The 23,552-nt window shown below is 54.2% G+C and overlaps 1 protein-coding gene across 1 annotated transcript in view; it reads right to left on the reverse strand.

Annotated features, from left to right (window-relative positions):
• The window catches only part of NDRG1 (N-myc downstream regulated 1), a 48,614-nt gene that overhangs the window by 18,723 nt on the left and 6,339 nt on the right, over nt 1-23,552 (reverse strand). The window contains exons 2-5 of the mRNA XM_010972670.3: nt 18,659-18,739; nt 15,601-15,636; nt 4,055-4,160; nt 2,010-2,130 (exon numbers count right to left, since the gene is read on the reverse strand). Of these exons, the coding sequence (XP_010970972.1) occupies nt 2,010-2,130; nt 4,055-4,160; nt 15,601-15,636; nt 18,659-18,721 (326 nt within the window). The 5' untranslated portion in view covers nt 18,722-18,739. The remainder of the gene's footprint in view (nt 1-2,009; nt 2,131-4,054; nt 4,161-15,600; nt 15,637-18,658; nt 18,740-23,552) is intronic.

A 23,552-nucleotide genomic window follows, 5' to 3' on the forward strand; every position in this document is an offset into this window, starting at 1 on the left:
GGGATGGCACTGACCAGAGGCATTCTCCAATGCCGACCTCGGGGCAGAGGACTCAGAGCGGGCAGGAAGGGTTCCCTTCTGGTCAACAAGGGAGTCATTGGCCTTTCCGCATGCCAGCCTCCTGGCGGGGCAACAGGAGGGCCCCCGTAAGCAAGGCAGACACAGTCCTGTGCAGGAGCCGGGCAGGGAGTCCGCAGAAGCAGGTGAGTGTGACTAATAACAACGGTGACCACGAGGGAGGCAAAGAGTCTGAGAGGGGGAGATCGAAACAGGGAGATCTGATCACGTGGTCAGGGAGGGCTTCTTGGAAGAAGTGATGTTGAAGGGGACATGGCGGGGAGCTTGAGGACTGAAGAGCGCAGGGAACACATTCTAGGCAGGGGGACCAATGTGTGCGAAAGGCAAGAGCCAGGAAGACCCTGGCTGGTGTGGCTGCACATAAATGGAGACATTTTCTTTCTGAAATGGCTATGGCTCGGGTGGGGCCAGCAGCCCCCAGAGAGTGATAGTGGGGGAGCCACCTGACTCTGCGACTTCTTTCCTCACTGCTCTTGGGGGTCAAGTTCACATTCTACTCACAAGATCCCCACTCATCCAAGCTGACTCCAGAGCTGGGAGGAACCCAGCCAGGGACCCCCACCCCTGCTCTGCCGTCTCAGCCTCTGGATGGAGAGAGAGAGTGCATCCTAGAGGGGCCAGGAGACCCTCAACCACGGGAGGCAGAGCAAGCCAGGCCCCATTCAGACAGCAGTTCCCACCAGCCATCCACTGAAGTCACCTGGAGACATGAGGGAACAAATACCCTGCACCAGGCCTCCAGGACGACTGAATAAAAGTCCCTGGGAATGGGGCCCAGGTTTCAGAATATTTTTTAAATTTCCCCTTGGGGAGCTAAGAGCCATAGGGTGACCTCCAGGTCTTTCAGACAATTGTTCCAACCAAAGATGGACACACTGACACGTCTGTCTTAATCCACTGTTGTGCTAAGAAGCTTTCAACTCTTAACATAGGTCTCGGTGTCCCTTCCCTTCCTCTGATAAAGGTTAGTTATTAAAGATGATTCAGAACACTAACAAAAAAGGAGATCTATTTGTGGATACCAGGAAGGCCCCTTGTAGGAGACTTGAAGCCCAAGAACCTGCTCCTACTTTGGTTTGATGGCAGCATGGCGGGGGGCCTCTGAGAGGTCTGCCTCCCCGACGTGACCCAGACTGTCCAGTGCACTCTGTAATTCTGGCCTCAGCCTCACAATGAGAACTGAAAGGCCACGCCAGCCACACGCTGCGGAGGAGCAGGCAGTGACAACACCCAAGAACAAGGCAGCCTGACATTCCAAAGAGAATACAAGTCAGAGTCCGCAGATGGGCTCACACCCGACTCCCCCAGTTAAACTAGCCAGGCAACCCTGAGCAAGGTCGTGAACCCCTCCACGCCTCAGTCTCTCCATCTAGAGAATGGGCCAGCAGTACTAGCCACGTAAGGATTAAATGCAGATGACATTTGTAAATAAAGATTATTAAGCCTGGCCCACAGGATGTACCTCATCAATATGATTTTCAATCATGTCCTCCCTTTTTCTTTCCAACTTTTGAGATCTTTCTACTATTTAGTCTTGTCAAGGCCCTCTCCCACTTCGGTCCTGCCCGGGCAGTGTACACCTATTAAAAATCCAGCCCAGCCAGGTGGGCGTGGGGCGGAGTCTGAGGCAGGGGGCAGCGGGGAGGGGCGCGGAATGGGGAGTTGTTGTTTGATGAGCACAAAGTTTCAGTTTAGGCTAATGAGAAAGTCCTGGAAACAGATGGTGGGTTGCACCATAATGTGAACGTCCTTAATGTCACTGAACTGTACAATTAGAAACGGTTAAAATGGTAAAGCTCAGGTTATATATGTTTTACCACAATTTAAAAAAAAAAAGTATTAAAAGCCATCCACTGCGTCCCCCACCAGCTGTTTGCACCCTGTGTGGCTGTCCGACCCCTGCCCTGGGGCCCGAGGCTCCGTCCTCTTACCCCACGGGGAAGGAGGCAGCCCCGTCCTGCTGGCCGGGCGCGTCCACGTGGCAGACGGCGAAGTGCTGGGTGATCTCCTGCATGTCCTCGGAGTTGAAGAGGGGGTTGTAGCAGGTTTTGTCTGGAGAGCGGGCAGGCGGGAGAGAAGAGGAAGAAGTCAGGGAAGAACAGGCAGCAGCTCATCCTGTCTGCTTCAGGCCCACTCAGTAGGGGGACGGGACTTCCGAGAAAGAGACATCTTTTCTTTACCACTTTCCTCTGCAGATAAAAGGCAAGACTAAGTCACGGGGCAAGGGCGTGAGCATGGAGGTGGACACGGTCAACGACGCTGCTGCCCACGCTGGCGGATGTCCTTAAGCCTCCAGTCAGCACTGGCAGGGGATCCCGTCCCAGCCGCTTCCCCCTCTTCCTCCCGTCCGTCACGGCCTGATGGTCCTCCAGTGAGGTGGGGTCACTCCATTGACCCTCTCTTTCTCTCTGGGTCTCCTAAACCCTCACCTCAGGGATACTGGCCAGGGCACACATGACTTTCAAACAAGCAGGAGTATTCTTATGTGGCCGGGGATGAGTCTCCTAATTGCTAACGGCCTGAGGCAAAGATGGCCAGCTGGTCACCAAACCCTTTCCCTTTTCTTCCCGGACACACAGCTGGACTACACTTCCCAGCCTCCCTTGTGATCAGAGGCCATCGGGTTCTGGACAATAGCAGGTGGGGCTCAGCGTTCCCTCAAGACACCTGCCACCCAGTCCTCTAGGTTTCGCGCCCTTCCCTTTCTGCCAGATGTGGAGGAGCCAACAGAGGTCTTAGTGACCCCAGGGGATGGCGGAGTCACAGCTAGAAGGAGCCTGGGTCCCCGAATCACCACGTGGAAGGTGTCCCACAGAACGCTCACTGAGTTGTTCTACGAGTGGGAAGTGAACATATATTGTGTTAAGCCACAGAGGCCTTCGGTCCCTCATTACAGCACTGATGGCACTGTAACAGCGGGGCGTGATACGTTGACACTATCCATCACCCCACGTCCTCCCCAGAGCCCAGTGGAATGAGGTGGTGCAAATCGAAGTACCTCACATGGCACCCGGTACGTAATGATCACAAGGGGGACACACAGGGCAAGAAGAGAGAGAAAAGTGAGAGTGAAAGAGAAAAATAGTTTTCAGTGGCTGACATCATTCCCAGCCTCAAGGAATTACAAGCTGTAGGGGGAAAAAAACAATGTAAATCAGCAGTCTGTCAATCAAAGTGCAAGCAAGCATCCAGCTTGCAATATTCACTGGACCAGGAAGGCAGTAAGTGCCTTCTGAATCATCACAGAATCATTTCTGTCCTGTGTAATTTTAATATTAAGAAGATCTTACTCCATTCCCATCTGTGAAAAATCTACATCTGGTAACACTTTCTGATAATCTTAAAAATCCGCAGTCTACACATTCACAGCGGCAGTGTTCAGCATAGTGGGGACGTGGGAGCAAGCCACACGCCCATTAACTGAGACGAGATAAACAGAATGTGGTGCATTCATACCATGGAATATCTGCCATTCAGCCAAAGAATGGAGGACAGATACATGGTGTAATGTGGATAAACCTTGAAAACATTCTGAAAGAAGCCAGTCACAAAAGACCACATATTGTGTGATTCCATTGATAAAAGAATGTCCAGAACAGGCATATCCTCAGAGACAGAAGGTAGACCAGTGGTTGCCAGGGGCTGAGGGGTGTGGGAGATTGGGGGGATGACAGATAAGAAGACAGGATTTCTTTTCAGTGTAAAAATGTTCTCAAATGGATTGTGCTGATGGTTGCACCACCCCGTGAATATACTAAAAACCATTGCAGGCATTCATTAAAAGAAGTCCCTGTCACACAGACAGACGGCGGAGGAAGGCAGTGCATTCCAGGCTCTTCCAGTCTGTGGCAAGAGTTCTTCCCAGAACAGCTCCAGGAAGTCTCAGCAAAAAAAAGAACCAGACTCCCCACCACCCACCATCCTGGTCCTCCAGCCCCGGCGGGAACCGGCTCCCCGGGGGCACCTCGGGACTTACGGTTCATGCCAATGTCGTGGTACGTGAGGATGACGGGCCGGTTTCCCTTGGGCGTCCCGCACAGTGTGACATGAATGGAGCCATGCAAGGTCTCGATGTCCTGCTCCTGGGGGGAGACAGCAGACAGTCGGGGCTGTCATGGGGGACGTACTGCTGCAGACCCCCAGCACGCATCCCACTGCGTTCCGAGGCAGCTTCTCATCCGGCGGTGGGAGCACTGAGTTTCAGGTGGCAGGCCTCTCTGGCCAGAGGAGCCACTCCGAGCAGCAGACACGGAAGGGGGGTGAGAGCTCAACCAGAGAAAGGGGGTTTAACCCACCAGGGGGCCTGCAGGGCCAGGGTAGGAGGGGACCGAGGTAGTCAGCCCCCCATCCTTTGATGTCAGTGGTTGTCAATCAAAAGAACTTGGCTCAAAAATAAAGAAATACACCCCAATTCTCAGGCTCTACCTCGAGAGTGGGAAAGTTCAGTATCTGTACTTTCAACGAAAACTGGCTCCCTTCTCCATCCCAGGCAGAGCGAGGCCAGGGCTTCCCAGGGCCCTGCTCTGAAGACCCCTGTAGCATCCCCTGGGATGCCTGGGGAACGGCAAGTGCTTTAGGCGGGATGGCGATGGGTAGAAACAGGCACGAGGATGGAGGGGGCTCTGCTCCCTGTCAGGGCCCAGGCCCACCCCAGCACACTGGTCCTCTTGGCCCACCTGCCTAATCACCCAGCACAATGAGTGCCCTGAACACAGAGCCTCCCGTCTCCCCCGGCCTCTCTCCTTCCTCCTCTCAGTGCCTGTTCGCTCCTGCCTATACAAGCGCTGGAAAAATCCACAGACGATGGAGCGACAGCCTGGCCCCCAGTGGGGGCCACAGATCATCTGCTGGGCCCAGCCTTGGCCCTGAAGCCGCTGTGGGAACAATGGTCCACTGTGGGGGCCACATTCTCTATTGTCTGCCCAGCTGACCCACACGGCGCCGTCTAAAAATAGGCCCGGCCAGGCAGTGTCCTGGAACTGGCCTGGGGCATCAGGGTTCAAATCCAAGCTCTGCCTTTCCTCAAGCCCTCTGAGCCCCCAGGCCCCACCTGTAAGATGGGGGCCAGCCACCTCCCCCCGGGTTCCTCTGCGGAGGAGACAAACCTGGTCAGAACACAGCCCCAGGAGGGATGGGCGTGCTCGGTGCACGGTGGCAGAGGGTTTAATGAGGTGCTTGGGCACCACGCTGGTGGCAGATATGGGATGTCCAACCCTGGTTGGCATCAGGGTTGCGTCTGGCAGCCCCTAGGCATGGGGATGGGTAACAGATGTTGACTGATCTCTTTGGAGGCCTTAAAGTTACAAAGCTGCGGAACCAGAGCTAAATTTGTCCAAGAAAGAAGGGCCTGCCTCTGTCCTGTTTACTGTGATATCGTCGGGCCCCCGCACAGCTCAGGATCTGTTGGATAAAGACCTGAGGCTCGCACGATCACAGGAAACATAATGTCTCTAGAAAGTCTGTTGGCGCATTTTGGATTCTGGCTACATTCTGCCCCTTAACTAGCTGTGAGAGTCTCAGCAAGCCCCCTCCACGTAAGTCCCAGTGTTGGCGTGAGACCTCCCAGGACTGGCACGAGCCTCATGGGGCACTGACACTTCACTCTCACGAAGCACCAGGGAAGTGCTGTGACCGTGGCCCTCTGCCTCGCATCACCTGGAACTTCAGCACCGTGGTTAGCCTTACTTGGAAGGGTAAAGAACCCAGTCTCAGAAAGTGGAAGTGGGTGCGGCACGGTCCCCTCCATGCAGGTGGGCTCAGGTAAGGGATACAATTTGCGAAGCGCCCACCAAGAGTCAGGTGAGCAGTCCCATTTTATAGACTAAGAAATTGAGGTGAGTTCCCCCAGAGCACCCAGCTTGTCGAATGAACCAGGATTACAGTTCACTTCCTCTGGGTCCTCATACTGGTGTCGGCCCCCATCAGCTCTCCTCTGAGTTCTGTGCCCACCAGCCCTCACAGGGAGGGGGAGGGAAGGCAAGTGTGATCTCTCCCGGGCCCGAGACCCAGTCCTGAAGTCTCCTGCGCATGCACACAAGTTCTCAGCCCGCCCTGATGCTCTCTCCCTACTGGCCCAAACTAAGAAGACAGGCTCTAAGATTGGATGGAGGAATTAAAACACCCACAGACACATCCGTTTGTCCTCTTCAGTCCCTGAGGAACATTCTGTCCTGTCCCTGTGGGGATGAATCACCCAGTTTCGCAGGGGGAGGAATCCACCCTGCACCTCCCCACATTCCCCTAAAGAACGGGCACCAAGGGACCCAGGACGTCAGAGCTGCACGGTGCACCTTGCGTCCTCTTGCCTGGTGGGGAAAGGCCCGTCTCGGGGCTCATCGGGGTTCCTGGTCTGGCTAGGACAGTGGCTAGAAACACTGGTAAGACCCCTCCGCCCTCCAGATAGCCAGCCTTGGCTCTTCCAAGTTCAGAGCCAGATCTCAGAAGGCCCTGCTCACAGAGTTTTGACCCAGTCAGGGGCCATGCAAAAGAGAGAGAAATCCAGGCTGCATGGGTTTTCCTCTCACCTCCTCTGGAAGAGTCTAGAAAGCCACTCTCTCAGGGTGCAGAGGGGAGGGCAGGAGGGTGGCAATAATCACTGTTTCAGACCCTGCTCCAACCTTTTTACACTCGCTCCCTCCTTGAATCCACACAACGACCCCACTGGTTAGGGATGGTCCACATCTCCCAGATGAGGAGACTGAGGCCGAGAGAGGGGAATTTGCTCAAGGTCGCACAGCTGGAACGGCGCAGCTGGATCTGAATCTGAAACTGCCCGAGTCCAAAGCCTGTGCTCTTTGATGTCTCCATTTTAACACCCTGTGCCAGGTGTCCCGCGAAGAAAGAAAACCTTTAATGTGCAACGTGCGCTGTGACTCTCTAAAGAGGGATGCAGGAAGTCAGGTCCCCACTGATGTGACTGTAGGTTGCTTTCTATCTCTCCAGCTTCTCCAAAAACCAGCAATCCATGGGTCACATGCTGGGATATACTGGGCTGTAGACCAGAAAAATAATCTGCTCCTCTCATCCCCCTCAAGTTGCATCTGCCCCCACCAGCCGGAACGTACAGCAGTGCGTCACACTTGGAAAAGCCTCGGCACAAACATCACTTCCTGGGGGTGGCCCTTCCTGCCACCCACTGCACACGGGGCTCGTGGTTCTTGTTCCCTCGGCTGTAGCACCTGCCACAATGACATATCTCTGTCTCAGCTGCCTCCTCAACCTGACTGTGGATTCCCAGGGAGAAAGGCTGGCTCTGCCCTAAACGGTCTGATCTGCAGGAGATACATAGAGATGTACGCATTTCACACTACCTGTAAGCCAGCAAGTTGTGAAACGGCACCTATGCCGGCTGTCTGCATGCTTATAAGCTGCTGAAAACAGTACCTACCACTAAGTATTCCTCAAAGATTTCAGCCATTTGGCTGCCGGTTCTGGCTTGGAAGCTTTGTGAGCTATGTTGTGAGCAGACTATATTGGTGAGCTTTCCAGACATTTGTTTCCTTCTTTATGACAGGATTCCCAGCAATGCACCTCAGAAAAGTCTCCACTTCTCCATCTCCCTTGTAGCCAAGGGTGGTCAGAAGACTCAGTTCTGACCAATGAGATGCAGAACTTGCTGGAGACTTGAGGAGAATATTTTTTAAAGAATCAAACTTGGCCTTTTGATTATTCCCTTTCCCTCTTCCACCTGCTTACTACCTGGAACATGGGTGAGATGCTTGGGGGTTCAGCAGCCATTTTATGAGCATGAGGACAAAAGCTACATGCTCAGGATGGCACATCAGGAAGCTGGAAGGAGTCTAAGACTGGGTGACATTCATAGCCTGCTATACTAGACCTTCTAGGTCAGCAAAAATGTCAAACATTTCCTTATTCAGGGTACTGTTGATTAATATTAATTCTAATGAGACACCCACCATGTGACCTAGGCCAAATTACCAGACTTCTCTGAGAATTCCTTCCCTCAGCTGTAAACTGAGATCAGTAGCAAACATACCTGCTTACGGAGATGCTCCCAAAACTAAAACCATGGTAGGGACTGGAGAGTGTTGCAAATTGCAGTGTTTCCCTCCATGCTGGTTCTTACAGACGCCTACCCCAGAGGTGATTACTGTGAAGCCACAAGGGCCAGCCCCCATGGTTTAAGTCAACTGGCTGGATGATCTAGAGGAGCTCTGAGACCAGCTGCTGTCGCCTCCCTCTGTAATCCGCCCACCCAGCAGGCCCCAGGGAGACGCTGAACACTTGGGACTAAGAGGATGACACACTTAACCAGGCTCTAAGTCAGCTGGGGAGCCAGGCTGCCCCTCCCCTCAGTCCAGCAAGCTTTGGTCAAGGCATGGCCTGAGGGTGGAGGGTGACCTTTGGAATAACAGGCAAAGAAAGCTGATTTTGGCTCATCAGACGCAGCATGACATCAGGGCTCACTGAGGCAAGAAAGGCAAATCACGAGAACAGAGACTCAAGATAAAACGCCGAAGGCTTGTCCCACCTTTTTATAAAATAACGTACCCCTCCCCATCTTCCTGGTCCATCTCCTGTGCCCACAGCGGGGGAGGGTGGGTCAGGCTGTGCCACAGACCTTGCCCTTCCCACTGGGTAAGGAGCACACGAATCACGAAGAACGATGGGGAGGGATGCGTGTGTGGAAGGAACACAACTGTATCTGCACCGAAGGACAGCCATCCCCTTCCTGGGCAGACTCTACACAGCCAGGTCTGACCCCTGTGCTATCAGGTCAGCCACTTCCCAGATGGCCTCTGGGGCTGAAGCCCAGCTCCCAAAGGTGCACAGCTGCGAGGAGTAGAGTTAAGATTCGCGACAGACCCTGGGGCCCCCAAGTTCTGATCCCTGGCCAGCTGGGACATCTAGAAGAGAAGAAGATCTCAAAGAGGTCAACCCCCACCATTTCTCAGCTTTCCTTAATGTTGTTGTCACACCGAGAAACAGAAGAGTAGTGACAGTCAGGAAACGATGCATAGTGTGTAGGAAGGCGTCAGCCTGGGGATACAGCAGCTGGAACCCACGCCGAGGATGCGCATCTCCAAGCCAGAGAGAATCAGGAGGAACGTCTGTCTGGCGTTAGGGAAAAGAGCAGGAATGGAAGGAGGGCCATCCACGGAGCAGAGGGAGGCAAAGGAGGCCCGCCTGCTGAGTCTGATGCTGAGTTCACATCATAATCGTGACATCTCGGGGACAGAGATACGGTCCCCATTTTTACAGAATAGAAGATGAAGCCTGCAGGAGGTCAGGTGACTGGCCAAGGGCACGGGGCTAGCAGAGACGGAGCTGATCCCAACCCGCAGTCCACTGCACCCATTCTGCGACACCCGGAGATGGGCGTCCACACTAGGTCAGCCTGGTGGCCTGGGCTGGACAGCCCTAGGGAGGCGATCAAAGCCTCACCACAGGGGGGCTGGCAGGTGGGGTGTCCTGTCACCTCCACCAGGAGGGCCTTCCCAGGAAACCCACAGAGGAGAGCAGGAGAGGCAAAGACTCATTTGGCGCTGACCCAGATGCATGCCACCGCCATCTGTTACTCGGAGTTTGCTATAAGTCCCCATGGCTTCCTCGGAAGTGAGGCTGGGGGCGGGCAGGGACGGGAAATGGTGGAGTGGGCTGAGGATTTCCAAGCCTCTGAGTTCTGCCCACCTTCAGTCGGGGGCATGAAAACAAGAAGCAACTGTGTACAAAGAAGGAAATTCGCAAAAGGGCATCATTTCTGTTTTCCCTGTGAGCTGGTCTACTTCCGAGAGGGGAAAAAAATCACTGCCCTCACGACGAGGATCAGACATCCCCCCAGGCCCAGCTCCACCAGACTGGGTGTTCCAGAGCGGGAGCCAGACCCCGGGAGACCCTCCAGCCCACCACCCTTCCTGCCCCAGGCCCCTCCATCCCTTCTACCCGAGGGCCCGCCGGTTAACATCAGCTCATTGCCCAGAGATCCCTGGTAAATACACAAACAGAGATTCCCATGGAAACCAAATCAAATCAAACTATCTGAATAGCTAAAGATCTAGGTGGAAGGAATGAGAAATAGCAAATCCACCAGGAGAGGTGATCTGGGGCCAAAGGAAGTTACCCAGCCCACGAGCAGGGATTGATGAGCAGCGGACTCAACTCTGCCGCCCCCACATCACCCCGCCCCCACCAATTATACGGACTCTGGCTCTGCACTTGGGCTCCAGACTGACTCAGGCTTTTCATCTATCTCATCTTTGTGTGACACTGGACAAATCCCTTAAGCCAGCTCAGAGCCTTGTCTCTTCAACAAGGATGGCAACAATATCTTCTCCAAAGGGAGGACTGAATGAAATGATGCAGGAAAAGAGGTCAGCGCAGTTTCTGACATACAGTTAGTGCTCGAGAGACGTCAGCTCTCACCACCCCCATGATTATTATGTATCTAACAGTCCGATGGGCTGAAATTCAGGGCTATCTCTTAGAACCCTTTGGCAAGTTTCTTAACATCTCCAAACTGGTCCCTCATCTGCAAAGGAGAATATCACTTCCTACCTAGCAAGGGAGCCTTGCACGATGGGTGGGCACACAAATACTCATTCACTCCCTCCCCTCCCTCCCCTCCCTTCCCCTCAGGGGCCTTTGACAAAGCCTCCCCACCTGAAGCAGAAGGGGTAGGGCTGGATCCTAAAGCATCTGCCAGCTCTGATATTCTTGGATTCTAGGATTCTAGCCAAAAAAAATAAACCAGAACCCCAAATACTCCCACTTTCCGTACTCATCAAATTTGCAAACACAACTGCCTAGTCTGATGCCAGAAACTTCTCTGCAGAGCCAGATCAAGCCACTTCCTTCCTGCAGCCCCAGCATCTCATACTACTATTAGTTTGGAACTACAGTCCCTAAAAACAGGGCTCACTGCCTGTCACGCTCACCCTAGAGCCCCAGCACCTAAGACAATGCCAGGCACAAAGCAGGCATCTGTTAAGAACAAAGAGAACAAAGGAATGCATGATCAGAAAGATGCCTCCACCTCACAGGAGAGCTCTTGGGATTGGCTGGGCGGGCTCAGCCCAGGCTGGTGCACGATGTTGATGAACCTCATCTTGCTCCCCAGCCCCACGCCGAGGCTTCCCTCTGTGGTCTCCAGGTCCTCACTTTGCTGAGTTCAGAGGACGTAGCACCCCACCCACCCCAGACCGAGCGACCTTCAAGTTGACTTGCACAGATAGATGGCACCAAACTCCTGTTCTCTGCTTTGCCTATTATCTGTGCCTGGGGATAGGAGCGCGTAAAGTGCTTTGCAAACTATCAAGAGGGATATAAAAGTGAGGAACTATCTTCCCAAGGAGCAGATAAACTAGGCTTTCTAGGTTTCTCTGATGAGCAAGATTTTGGAAATCTACAATAACCATATGACCCAACCATTCCTCTTCTGGGTTTACACCCCGAAGAACTGGAAAAAGAGTCATTAACAGGCAGTGTGCACCCCTGTTCACAGCAGCACTATTCACAATGGCCAAATGTTGGAAGCAGCCTAAGTGTCAACTGATGGATGAATGGATAAGCAAAATGTGGTCCAGATGTGTAACGGAGCATTATTCAGCCTTAAAAAGGAAGGCCATTCTGACACATGCTTCAGCATGGATGAAACTTGACGACATCGTGTTAAGTGAAATAAGCCAATCACAAAAGGACAAGCACCATGATTCCACTTATGTGAGTTACCTAGAGGAGTTAAATTCATAGAAACAGAAAGAAGAAGGGTGGTTGACGGGGGCTGGGAGGAGGGGAATGGGGAATGAGTGTCTTACGGGGACAGTTCCAGTTTTGCAAGATGGAAAGAGTTCCAGAGATGGATGGTGGTGATGGCTGCACAGTATTTTTTCACAACAGAGTTGGCAGACATGCCGTGTCATTGAGTCAACACTGGGGAACATCACATCAGGGTCCTCGTCATCACTGTCCTCCCTACACTGCCACTTACACAAGGTTGGAGCGACTTTCCCCGCTTTGCAGATGAGGACACAGAGGCTGAAAGGAGGGGGAGCATCTTGCTCTGGGTCAAACAGCCACAAAGAGGGCAAACCCAGCTGCTGAACGCCTAGTCTGGGGGAATCTGCGGGCTTGAACTTGCGGGGGCCGGACATCACAGGGCTGCCGCAGGAAGACAAAACCACAGAGCTAAAGGCTGCTTCCTTGGCGGTAGGGTCACAAAAAGCTAACATTTCAATGGCAAAGAAAGTAGGTTAGCGGCTCCCCCTCCTCCCAGGGCCTCGCCCAGCCCAGCCCTGAATGATCCTCCCGTCCCTGGGGCTGCCACTCACAGACTCAAGTCCCTAGAGCCAATCCAACCGCCAGGCCATGGCTGCAGCATCTGTCCAGCTCCACTGCCCTGTGACCCGCCTCTCCCTGTTCTCAGGAGGGTGGGAAAGGACCAGCTGTAGGATCAGATGTCATCACTCCTTGCCGCCCACTGCACAGCCCTGGACAAATGACTCCCCTTGCTCTCTGTCCTTCCGTTTCCCCAGCTGTAAAACGAGGGGCTGCATGAGATAAACCTAGGGCCCCTGGGGACCGATTCACCTCCTGCTTTCCCAGAACATCCCCCGCATGCCCAGAGTCCTGGGAGACAGAGACCAACGTACGGAGCTCTAGCCTGGGGAAGGGAGAAGCAGAGACGGCACAGTAAGAAGGCAGGCTTCCTTCCCGCTCAGGCAAACGTGGGTGTGAGTCCCAATCCCAACACTCTGGGGTCAGTTTCCCCATCGGAACGAAGAGGATAATAGTACCTCTGCCTATGCTGTTGTTGCGGTGTTGCATGAGATTTTGGCTAGGAAGCCCTTAGCACAGGGTCTGGCTCGCAGGAAGCACCACTAAACCCGCCTCATCAGGCGTGGGCAGAACAGGAAGCTCTCAGGGCTTGGAGAGGGAGGGCCCAGGGTCTGGTGCCACCCTCCCGTCACTGCAGGGTGACCTGGGGCAAGCAACCTACCAACTCTGACTCTCTTCTTAAACAAGCATAATAAAGAGTAGAACCAGAGGCCACGTTCCATGAGACCACACCCTCCTTGAAGGCCACAGTCAGTGTCCTCGGTGCTAATGCAGCCAATGACATGACCGGCTCGGGTCCCTCCCTCCTCTGATGGCCTACAAGGTGCAGGGACCTGATGGTCTGAGTCACAGGGGAACGAGCCAGACAGACACAGTCAGTGATGGGGTGGGGGGAGTGACTAGCTTGGGGCCTAGGCTACTCAGAGCTCCCTCCCTGGGAGGGACATAGACCCAGGGAGCTGCCCCACCCATCCCAGGCCCCTCTCCCGTTTCTATGCACAAAGGTGGGCTGAGCCCGCCAGGTAGCCCTGCTTCCAGCTCCAGTGGAGCTGCAGACTGAGCCAGGACCACCCCGCTGCACTCCTACCCAGTGACCCCAGAGGAGAAACTGTGCCTGGAGGTCTGACCATGTCTCCTCTCACCCCCAGGCATGGTGGCTCAGGGGTCCCCAGACCCCAGAGTTTAAGGGTCACTTCCACACATCCATCCATGCCTGTAACCTGCATTGTTGCAGACAGTGTGGCCTTTGCTTTCTAAGCAATGAGCTCGGCTGTGAACAGCACTGGTGTCGGCGTTATCACAGGGGGTGGGGGGCTCAGGGGACCTGAAAGCTGGGGGCCTCCCTGGCTGTGCGACCTGAAGGCCCTTGTATTAGGTGATACCAGAACCCCAGGCCCCCTAGGGCTCTTGTGGAGATTAAATGAGTGCCTTTAATTCGATAAATACAATTAAAGGCAGCATGCTTAGAACAGTGCCTCCGCACATAGTGAGTGCTCAGGAGCATTAATTCTTACTGTTAGGCTAATTTTACAGATGGAGGGTCACTTGTTCAAGGGCACACACTTTGCAAGGGTCAGCTAGGATTAAATCTGGTTGGCCCGACACAAAAAAAAAAAGAGAAAAAAGATGCTTTTGTTCGAGATGGCATGATGTCTCTGCCATGGCCTGACTGTGGCAAGTTTCACTGTCCAGGTGGCTCAGTTTCCTCATTCATAAAGTGGGGAGAAGCCAGCCCTGGTCCGAGCTCACCCACCGCAGGGGCGTGGGGATGCTGGGGCAGCAGCGAAGCTCTAAACCCAGGGCTGAGTCGGAAATTCTTCTGAGGGATGAGGGCGTCTCCGTGCTCAGCTGCTTTTAATCACAGACTTCAGGGGTCAACATCCACCCTATCCCTAGGAGGCTGTCAAAGGAGGTTTCATGGTCAAGTTGCACAGGGCACTATGCTAGCCATGCGACCGAGAGCCAGGCATGCTTGGCCTCTGAGCCTCAGTTTTCCCAGCTTTAAGAATGGAGACAGCGATCTTCACTGTATAACTCGGTTGGCGTTAAGTGGGGTGTCCCCCGCAGAGTACAGGTGCCACGCGTCTGTCTGGGTGTCCAGGGGGTGCACAGTGGTGGTGTAATAAGTGTGTTCTGAACAAGCTGATGTTACACAGTGGGATGTACTGGCCTCAGAGAACAAATGCCAGGGACAGAAACCAATACCTCGGGCACACCCCAGGGGTTCCACAGGGCCCGAGGTCAGGGTGGCCCCCAGGTACAGCCGGGATGACGCGTAAGCACATTAAAGCCCACACACCTTGCGTGTGCTGCTCAAGGCCCCCAGGACCTCAGACCAGCCAATGATTCCAACTCCTCCCTCTCTCCCTACTTCCTTCCAAAGACAGCGCCAAGATCCCCGCCTCCGATGGATGGTGGGCCAAACACTGAAATACGAGATTTAGGAGGAAGAGTGAAGCTATTTTGGGGGGATGGCGATGAAATCTGTGATGGAGACGCGGAGCTCGGAATGGGCCGGGAGCCGGGGACACCTGTGTGACATGCAGGGAGAGGTGCAGGTGAGCTTGTCAGCCGGCATCTGGTTTGTCTTCTCCCGGGAGCCTACAAGACCCAGATGTGCCCAGGCTTCCGGCCCCACCCCCAGAGCCTGGCCCAGCGTGGGGCCCACGTGGCTCTGGGACAACGAGTCCAGGATCTACAGTTCCTGAGGTTCTGACCCACCCCTCGGCCAAGAGAGGCCAACTGGCTCTCCTGAAAGCTAGTTCTTGAACACAATTCCAGACACCACCCCCACCTTGCTCTCACACCAACCCGGAGCAGAGGTGGAGCCAGAAAACCACGGGGAAGGCTCGTTTCACTTCCCAAGCAGAGCCAAGAACATCAAGCCTTTGCTTCCGTCCCCTCCCACCGCAGGGTCCCAAGCCCACCCAATGCCTCGCCATTTGCCCCGCACTCGCCCCACAGCTCTGCCCAGCTCTGCAGGGTCAAAGGGGGCCATATCTGACCCGCTTTCACAGTGGGTAACTGGCTTGCTGCTTCCTTGGCCAGAACTCAAACCAGCTTTTCTCTGGGGAGAAGGCCCTGAGTGTGGGGAACCAGCTGAGCTCACTTGCTTCTCTCCCTTCACCCCTAAGGTCTGAACACGAATCTACTTCAAACCAATGGGAGAAGGAGGGAAAGAGAAGACAGAGCAAGAAAGGGGGAAGGGAAGCCACTTCCTCTACTTGCCTGAACATCAAACTCTTGCAGGAGGCCGCTGATGGTCTGTGGAGAGAAAAGAGAGACAGTTTGATCAGTTTCCTGGGGAAGAGATGGAATGTCAGAACACAAGGACCTCTCCACGCCCTGAATCTATTGTATCTACCCAACGGCCTCTGTGGGGCTTCTCTAATTCCTTACAGAGAGACACTTTTCGCCGCAAAGAATAGCAACCTCGCAGAAAAGTAGACACATTAGCTGGATTCTGTTCTGACTGCAGCCTTGGTGAAAAAAAAGATCTGAAGGTCTAAGCATACCACAAGCTTGAGAGATACAAGACTGTAATTGCCTATTAACTGATGTCTCTGTCTCCACCCATGTACTACACCTTTAAAATTCAAACCTGACCATGTCACTGTCTTTACATTTCTTCCACAATAGCCCATCATCTGGATTAAAATCCAGTTTCTCGTGGATGGAGGAGGAGAGCAGAGCACTTCCCTCAATCCAATAATTTTGAGTTTCCAGCCCAAATTCCATCTTTCACCAGAGTTGTCAGTGGCAGGCCAGGCCGAGGAAGACAGCAATAGGGCGCTTGTCACCTGGGTAGCAGTGAAAATCCCACTCAGAGTTGGAGCGGGAGCCATGCTTGGCCAGTGTTTCCAAGAAATGTTGCTGGCACGTGTTCCTCCCGACTCAGAGATGGAGTTCAAACACCCTCTGAAAGCAGAACCCCAGCAAGACCTACCACCACTCACCATGAAAGAAGACAGCTCAGCAGAGCCAAGGGCAAAAGAGGTGAAGGAAGGGGAAGGGGGCCCCTCGGGCTAGCCAGGAGCTGGGAGATAAGACGGTAACAAACGCCTGCTGAAGGAGATTAAAATAACTTCACATCTCCTGGTCTGGGGTTAAGAACGTCAGGGAGGTCTGCTAAATTCAGGTGGAAGCAAATGTGACCAACAACACTTTGTGTGGTGTGTCTGTGTGTGTCTGTGTCTCTGTATTGGTAGGAGGGAGTAGACCAGCTACTGTGTACAACCCTAATCTTCAAAATGTCAACAGGAGTGCAGTGGCCATCCAGACTGAGGACAGACATCAGGGAGAACTTCCCAACAGCTAGCCTAATTAAAAACACTTTGCTGAGTCAATCCAAGGAATCGGAAGGTTTACTTCCATCTAAACCTTGAAAGAAAAGGTAAATATCTACTTAGAGATAGACTGACATGTGACCTGGAGTTGATAATCTCTTAGATATTTGTTTCAGGAATAAAATTCTCCAAGGATGCCACTAGACTGCCTGAAATATATAAATGCTGTGTTTAAAAATGCATTTGCCCTCGGACCCAGTGATGCCACTTGGGGAATTTATCTTTGAGATGCACCTGCCATGTGTATGAAATGATGTAGACGAAGGATCCAATGAGCATATGAACACTGTGTAGCACTGCTGGTAACGGTAACGTGGACCCAAGGGTCCACATACAGGGCACTGGTCAAATAAACGTGGTGGAATCCTGCGGCACTGGAAAGAGAGAAACAGGTGCTCTATGGACTGATGTCGGAAAGGTCTCCAACATGTGTGGCTGAATAAATAAAGCAAAGTGTGGAATAGTCTGTCATGTGGTTTTTCAAAAGGGGGAGATAAGACTATGTTGATATGTATTTGTATCACCTAGAGGGGTTTTGTTTGTTTGCTTTTTAAGATGATGTCAAAGACCCCGACGGAAGACAAATAGGTTTGGAGCATGCATAGTGAATAGTATGACCCTCTACCTTCCTCCCCCTGTTGTTGTGAGTAAAGCTTTATTGGAACACAGCAAGCCCGTTCACTTACACATTGTCGAGGGCTGCTTTCATGATGTAACTGTAAAGCAGAGTGGTCGCAACAGAGACCATGTGGTCCTCAAAGCCTAAGATATTTGCCTCTGGCCCTTTATGCAGAAGACATCTGCAGACCCCTGGCATGGCAATGACATCAAGCACTCTGCAGCTTCCCCTGGCCTGGCTTCTACTCCTGGACTCAGCTTCCTCTTCTGGAAAATGGGAACAATCACAGAACCTAGTCTAATCAACCAGTCTTATCCTTTCATTTAGCACAAGATAACCCACGAAATACGACTGGCCCAGAGACAGGCATGCAGGATGTGGTCCGTGTGTGTTAACAAGTATTTTTCGAAAGCGTTTAGTTGCCCTTGGAGTAACTTCACTTTTGAACCTGAGCTTTCCTTTTTAAAAACGGTGTCTCATCACAGGCAGTTATAAGTCTCAGTGAGGACGGCGATGTGAACATAGTTTAAAAATACAACGTCAACTGTGCAAATGAAAAGGCTTTTCGCATCCATCATCAGAACAACCAGTCCCGGATGGATCATGCCAGGCCAGGCTGCAGGGCAGGGGCTTCTGTTTCCAAAAGAAACTGCCATGAAAAGCTTTGACCAAAAAGATGGTAATAATTACAGCAGCAAGAGCTCCTGTGCCCTGCTGGTTCCCTCTGAGGCAGGCATTCCCTCTGCGTGAATTAAACCACTCTATCCTCTCCCTGGCCCCACGATGTAAGTCCCTGTGTCACTGTTTTAAAGTTGGGTATCTGGAGCATGATGAGATCGAAGGATTTGCCAGTGGTCACAAAGCTGCCAAGTGTCACAGGCAGGATCTGAACCCAGGTGGTCTGGCCCCAGAGTGTGTGGCCTTAACCTTGAAGCTATGGGGCAGACAGAGCCAATGGGCAATGGGCCTCACGCTGCAGGTTCTAGAAACACAGGTTGTCAGAGGTGGAGGTGCTGGGAGGAACTCTGGTTCAATGCTCCTACTTTACAACTGAGATCAGGGAGGTAGGAGCGAAAAAGCCAGAGGTGGGCGAGAGGTCGGGTCCACAGTGCCCTAGCACTCTGTGGCCACACTGGGACTTGAACTGTTACCTCTTGTCCCTTTGCATCCCTGGACAAGCTGACCTGTGGGAACAAGGAAGCGTGGACATGGGTGTGTGTGTGCTCACGTGTGTACGTGGATGTGTGCTGCATTGTGCACACATGCACGCCTGTGTGTGAGTGTGTATGGGGTGGGGGGAGCCAGGAACATCTCCACTCACCTCCCCTTTCTCCACCAAAGGCTTCACCTCAGCAAGGTCCACGTCCTGCAGCTCCCGAGACATGTCCCCACTGTCACCGGCCTGCAAAGGAACAGAGGCCAGGAGGTTAGCACTTCTGGCTGAGAGATGTTTCCAGAAGGGAGCAAATCTGAGATCAGGGAATGAGGCTTCACTGGGCCCGGCCCAGCAGCTCCTACCTCCTGCCCACGGCCCCATCCCACTCTTGTCCCTGAGGGCCCGGGTAGGAGATTTCCTGCAATGGCGGGAAACTGAGGCTTAGGGATGAAAGTACCCTCAAAATCAGATCCTCACACCCAGTCGAGGCTCACTACCACACTAGGGACGTTTCTCCTGCATTTTAGAAGGAGACCCACATCTTTGATCCCCAAGTCAGGCAGTCCCAGGTTGAGAACCAAAAGGAGACAAAAGGTCACGGAGGCAGCTTCATCCTACATCCTCCTCAAACCAGCTCCAGCAGAGGGGTGGCTGCACAGATACCTCGCGTCCACCTCTGTGCTGGGTGTCCTGCTCCACGCTGGGGGGAAGAGGGGTTGGGGCGGGGAGCACCTTAAGCCAAGGGGGCCAACAGAACTGAACACTCAGTAGGATTTTGAAAGAAAAAGGAACTTTGAGGGAAAAAGCACCTCATGAGTCAGAGCAGGGATGGGGAAGAAGGGTGGGGGGGCGGGCGGACAGGGTGGGAGGGCAGGGGTGGGGGACAAGGGTGAGGGGTAGAGGCCGGGGTGGGCCAGAAGAGGTCCTCCTCGGCTCTGGCACGGGGCAGGTGCAGAAGGACCAGGAGAGCTGGACTGGGCAGAGTTAGGGATGCTGGGGTGCCGCCGTAATTCAGTCCCTGGGGAGCGAGGTTTGAGTGGTAATGTGCACTATGTGCACTTCCGGGAGCTTAACTGGGGACCAGGAGACGTAAACACCTCTTCTTACTGATGGATAGTCAAACTGGAAGGATGAGGTGCCCACCAGTACCGGGGGGAGGCACAAAGGGCCCAGAATGAGGGTCCAGTGCTTCAGGCAGACGCAGAAGAGACGGGGGAAGGAGCAACAGAATCCCTGGTTCACAGACTCAGACCTTCTGAATCGGGAACCTCAGCGAAAACCATTCTGATCGAGGCCATCACAGTATTTTCCAGAGTGGGAGCCTGGCCCCAGGCTCACCAGGGCCCCACAGATGTAACAGCCAGAGAGAGTGCAAGCCTCTGAACTTCCAGCCCAGCGCTCCTCTGAAGACCCAGCTCCCCGAACCCAGAAGAACCCTCTTTGTGAAACACCTCTCAGAGCTCGGCGGGCACCAGAGCCGGGGCCGCCCCGCACCCAGCCCCGTGCCAGCACGTGGCATTCCGTGGGCAGATCCCCTGGGATGCTCTGGTCTGCGGCCCCAGCATGATTTTCCCCTGCAGATAACCAGCCCCACAAGAATGCCTTTATGCAGCCTTTGGAGTCTAGGCTCCAGAACATTCCGAAAACAAAGTCGGTTTTATATCTGTGAGCATTCCTGGGCCGCTGCCAGCTCGGAGGCAGGAGGCATGAAAAGCCAAGGTCTGCTGGCCTTGCTAATTCAGCGAGTTCATGGTCCCGAGACCCTGGCCGTGGGACACCTCGCCTACACAGCCCAGAGAGTTTTCCAGAAGCCCAGGGCTCTGGCAGTGCCACCCTTCGTGCTGAGAGTGAAAAGACTTCACATTTCCCAGGGGCCCTTTCAGAACCTGGGGGTGAAGTCACAGTCTCCCACTGCCCCGTGGGCGGGTCCCGGCGGGCATCTTCAGCCCCACCTGGGAGCTCCCAGGGCAGGCAGCCCACCTGGCTCGCTCCCTTCCCTACCTGTAGCTCCTAGCGTCATGGCCAGGTGCAAAGTCCAACCTCGACTTGCTTGTTGAATAGACAGATGAACAGGTTTTATGCAGCCTCATAAGCGATGTCTGTATTAAATTCACTCTTCCGTGGTCACTAAACCACAAGAGTGAAACGCCGTGAAAACAAGCCTACATTTATAAGGCCTCGAGCACAGGCTGCAGTTCAGCCCAAGATGGTCAGTTGTCCTTGACTCCCAGACGCTGCGATCCTGTTAGAGTTAGCCTCCACCCGCCCCACCCACCATGCTCCTCTAGAACAGGAAAGAGTTCAGTTCCAGCCTTCACCACTTCGCTGATGTGCTCCTGGCGAACTCTCTTTACCCCCCAGTTTCTTTCCCTTCCTACGACCCAGCTTCCCAGGCCCCGTGAGACAGTGGGTTGAAAATTGGCCAGCCTCCCTTCAGTATCAGTGTTTGAGAGTCGCTGCTTTGAGGAGTGGGAGGGGGCCTCGTGGAACCCCGCCCCGGGTGTGCTCAGGCTCTGGGGAGGCTCAGAGGCGACACCAGGGATAACCCTCACAGTGTTTGTCTACACCAGGGTGATTTTGTCCCCCAGGGGACATTCGGCAGTGTCTGGGGACATTTTTGATTGTTGCGACTGGGAGATGCTACTGGCGTCTCATGAGTGGTGGCCAGGGAGGCAGCTCTCACCCTGCCGAGCATAGGACACCCCGGCAGCAGAATCGTCTGGTCTCAGTGGTGAGGAGGCTGAGACACTCTGGCCGAGACCAAGAAGCAGCCAGTAAGGGATCCGGGACTCTGAAGTCTGCAGGGAGACTGGATAAAGCAGAGAGAGCATCAGGCGGGACTCCTTGTACCTGGGGGAATCTGCAGCTGATAACCACAAATGTGCTGGCAGGGAGAGCTCGGCCAGGCCCTCCGCCTAGGTCACGGTCTGCAATCACCAAGGCTGCCCAAACTGGCTGCAGAAGGTGGTCTCTGCGTCTTGGTGGTCAGCCTGCAAGGGGCAGGGGGACAGCTGGCTGCCCTCCGCCCAGTTCTGCCCGCTTAGGCCAGCTGAGGGCCAGCCCTTACCCTGTCTCTGTTGCCTCAATCCAAGAACTTTGCAAACTTTTGTTTCAGAAGCTGTTTGTCTAAAGGAAATCTTACAAGGAAGCTCAATACATAAAATCAGGTTTGTTATTTAAAGAAGATGACAGTCTTTGGATGAAACCAGGGACACCTTCCAGCAGCCCCTCATGCTCCCCTCCCCTCCCTCTGCCCCTCCCCACTCCCCATGCAGCGAGACCAGCCCTCAAAGACCATCTGAGTTCCAGGAAGTCCAGATTGACACCGCGATTTACTCAGAGGTGGCTTCCTGCACACAAGGCTCTCACGCACCAGATGCTGAGCAAAGCGAGAAAGTACCAAAAATAGTTTTGTTGACAAAATTCTACAATGTGACAAGTTGGGGACAGGGCCATAGATGAAAAGACTCAGTCCTGAGCCCAGAGTTCGCCGAGTCCTGGGGCCGGGTGCCCCACCCCTGGGTCCCGCAGCACCTGCTCGCCCACCAAGCCCAGTCACAACCATCCATCTCTGCAGGAGGGAAAGCTCCGCCCAGGGCAGGGGGGCTGTGGTCCTCCCCACACCTCTCCTTAGGTGCAGCCTCTCCACCTGCACCGCTCATCATTCTGGGCTGTGGAGGCTCTCACGGCACTGCAGGAGGTTGATGGATGGGAGGTGACCTGGCTGGGTGCTCTAGCTGGTGCCCCTGCCCCTCCTAGGTGCCACTCAGAGCCCACAGCAAGATCCTTCCCTGGGCTTGAGGCCGAGCGCTGGATGCCCGTCCCTGCCCCTCTCCTCTGCCTCCTGGAAAGTCCCGGTGTGGAGTGTCGGACTGAGAAGGGCCGAGGCAGTCGTTCAGTGGACACGGGGTGACATGGCAAGGCCATGTAGGGCACAGGGCACAGTGGGTGGGAGCCCAGGGGTCTGACTGTTGGCTGTCTGCTCTACCCTGCAAGACGGGGGATGGTGGGGCACCCGCCAACCATGTCTCAGCACAGAGGGAAGCCACTCCAGATAGGAAATTAGCGATGCTGGTCAGTGAGTAACGAAGGCCCAAGTCGGGGGCAGGCAAATGCCTTTCTAGTTCAACATACCCAGGAGACAGTCAGCAATTGGCCAGGCCTCACGGGTCCAGGGGAGCCAAACCTCAGATTTGCCTGGAGGAGGGAAGAAGGTGACCCTGGGAACTGGGAGGCTGGCGGGCAGAGGCATCTCAGGCAATGAGGTCACGTGAAAGCTGTTAAGCAGTCACTAAGAGAGTGAGGGGACACACGGAGCCTGGGATTCTTAAAAGCCCTGGTGGAGCAGCAGGAACACTGGCTTAGGAGTGGGGCCGTGGGAGCCCTGCCCCTCTCGCCACGTGACTTTCACCAAGTCATTCATCCCCTCCCTGGACCTTGACTTCCCATCTGCAAAATATGCAGTGTGTGTTCTACGAACATCACATGGTCCCAAAGACACTCAGGGAGGACAGGAGCCCAGGCTGGAAAATGCTGCACCCTGACCAAAGGGCCATGCACCCTGGGGTCTTACCAGGGCCCCACATGGCTCGACTCTGCCTGGATCCGCCTGCCCTGGGGCCCTGGAAGAGGCTCTCCTTCCAGCCTCAACCCCTTCCTGTCCATGAGACCTGAGTGTGTAAAACCAAGACCTCCAGCTCTGGCTTCCTCTAACAAGCCACTTGAGGGGACCCAATCTGCTTTCCCTCTTGAGCAAGTTCTCTGGGGCCCCTAGAACTCCCCCAAGGCAGGGCAGAGGTAGGTGTCCAGCAGAGAAACAACCAGGATGTGTCTTGGGAACCCCAAGATGCACCCACCTCGGCAAGAGTGACTGAAACCCAGCACAGACAGAGCACGATACAGCAACACTCCAATGGTGCCTCCCGGGCTCCAAACTCTGTCCTTCCTTTGAGTTTCCCAGGAACCCACACTGTTCTGTGTGTTCCTCAAGGAGGAACTGGCAGACGGTGGGTGTGACCCTCCCAGCTGACAGACAGGTCACTTAAGGCTCAAACGCCAA

This window comes from Camelus bactrianus, chromosome 25 (genome assembly GCF_048773025.1).
Source record: "Camelus bactrianus isolate YW-2024 breed Bactrian camel chromosome 25, ASM4877302v1, whole genome shotgun sequence".
NCBI classification, from domain to species: Eukaryota; Metazoa; Chordata; class Mammalia; order Artiodactyla; family Camelidae; genus Camelus; species Camelus bactrianus.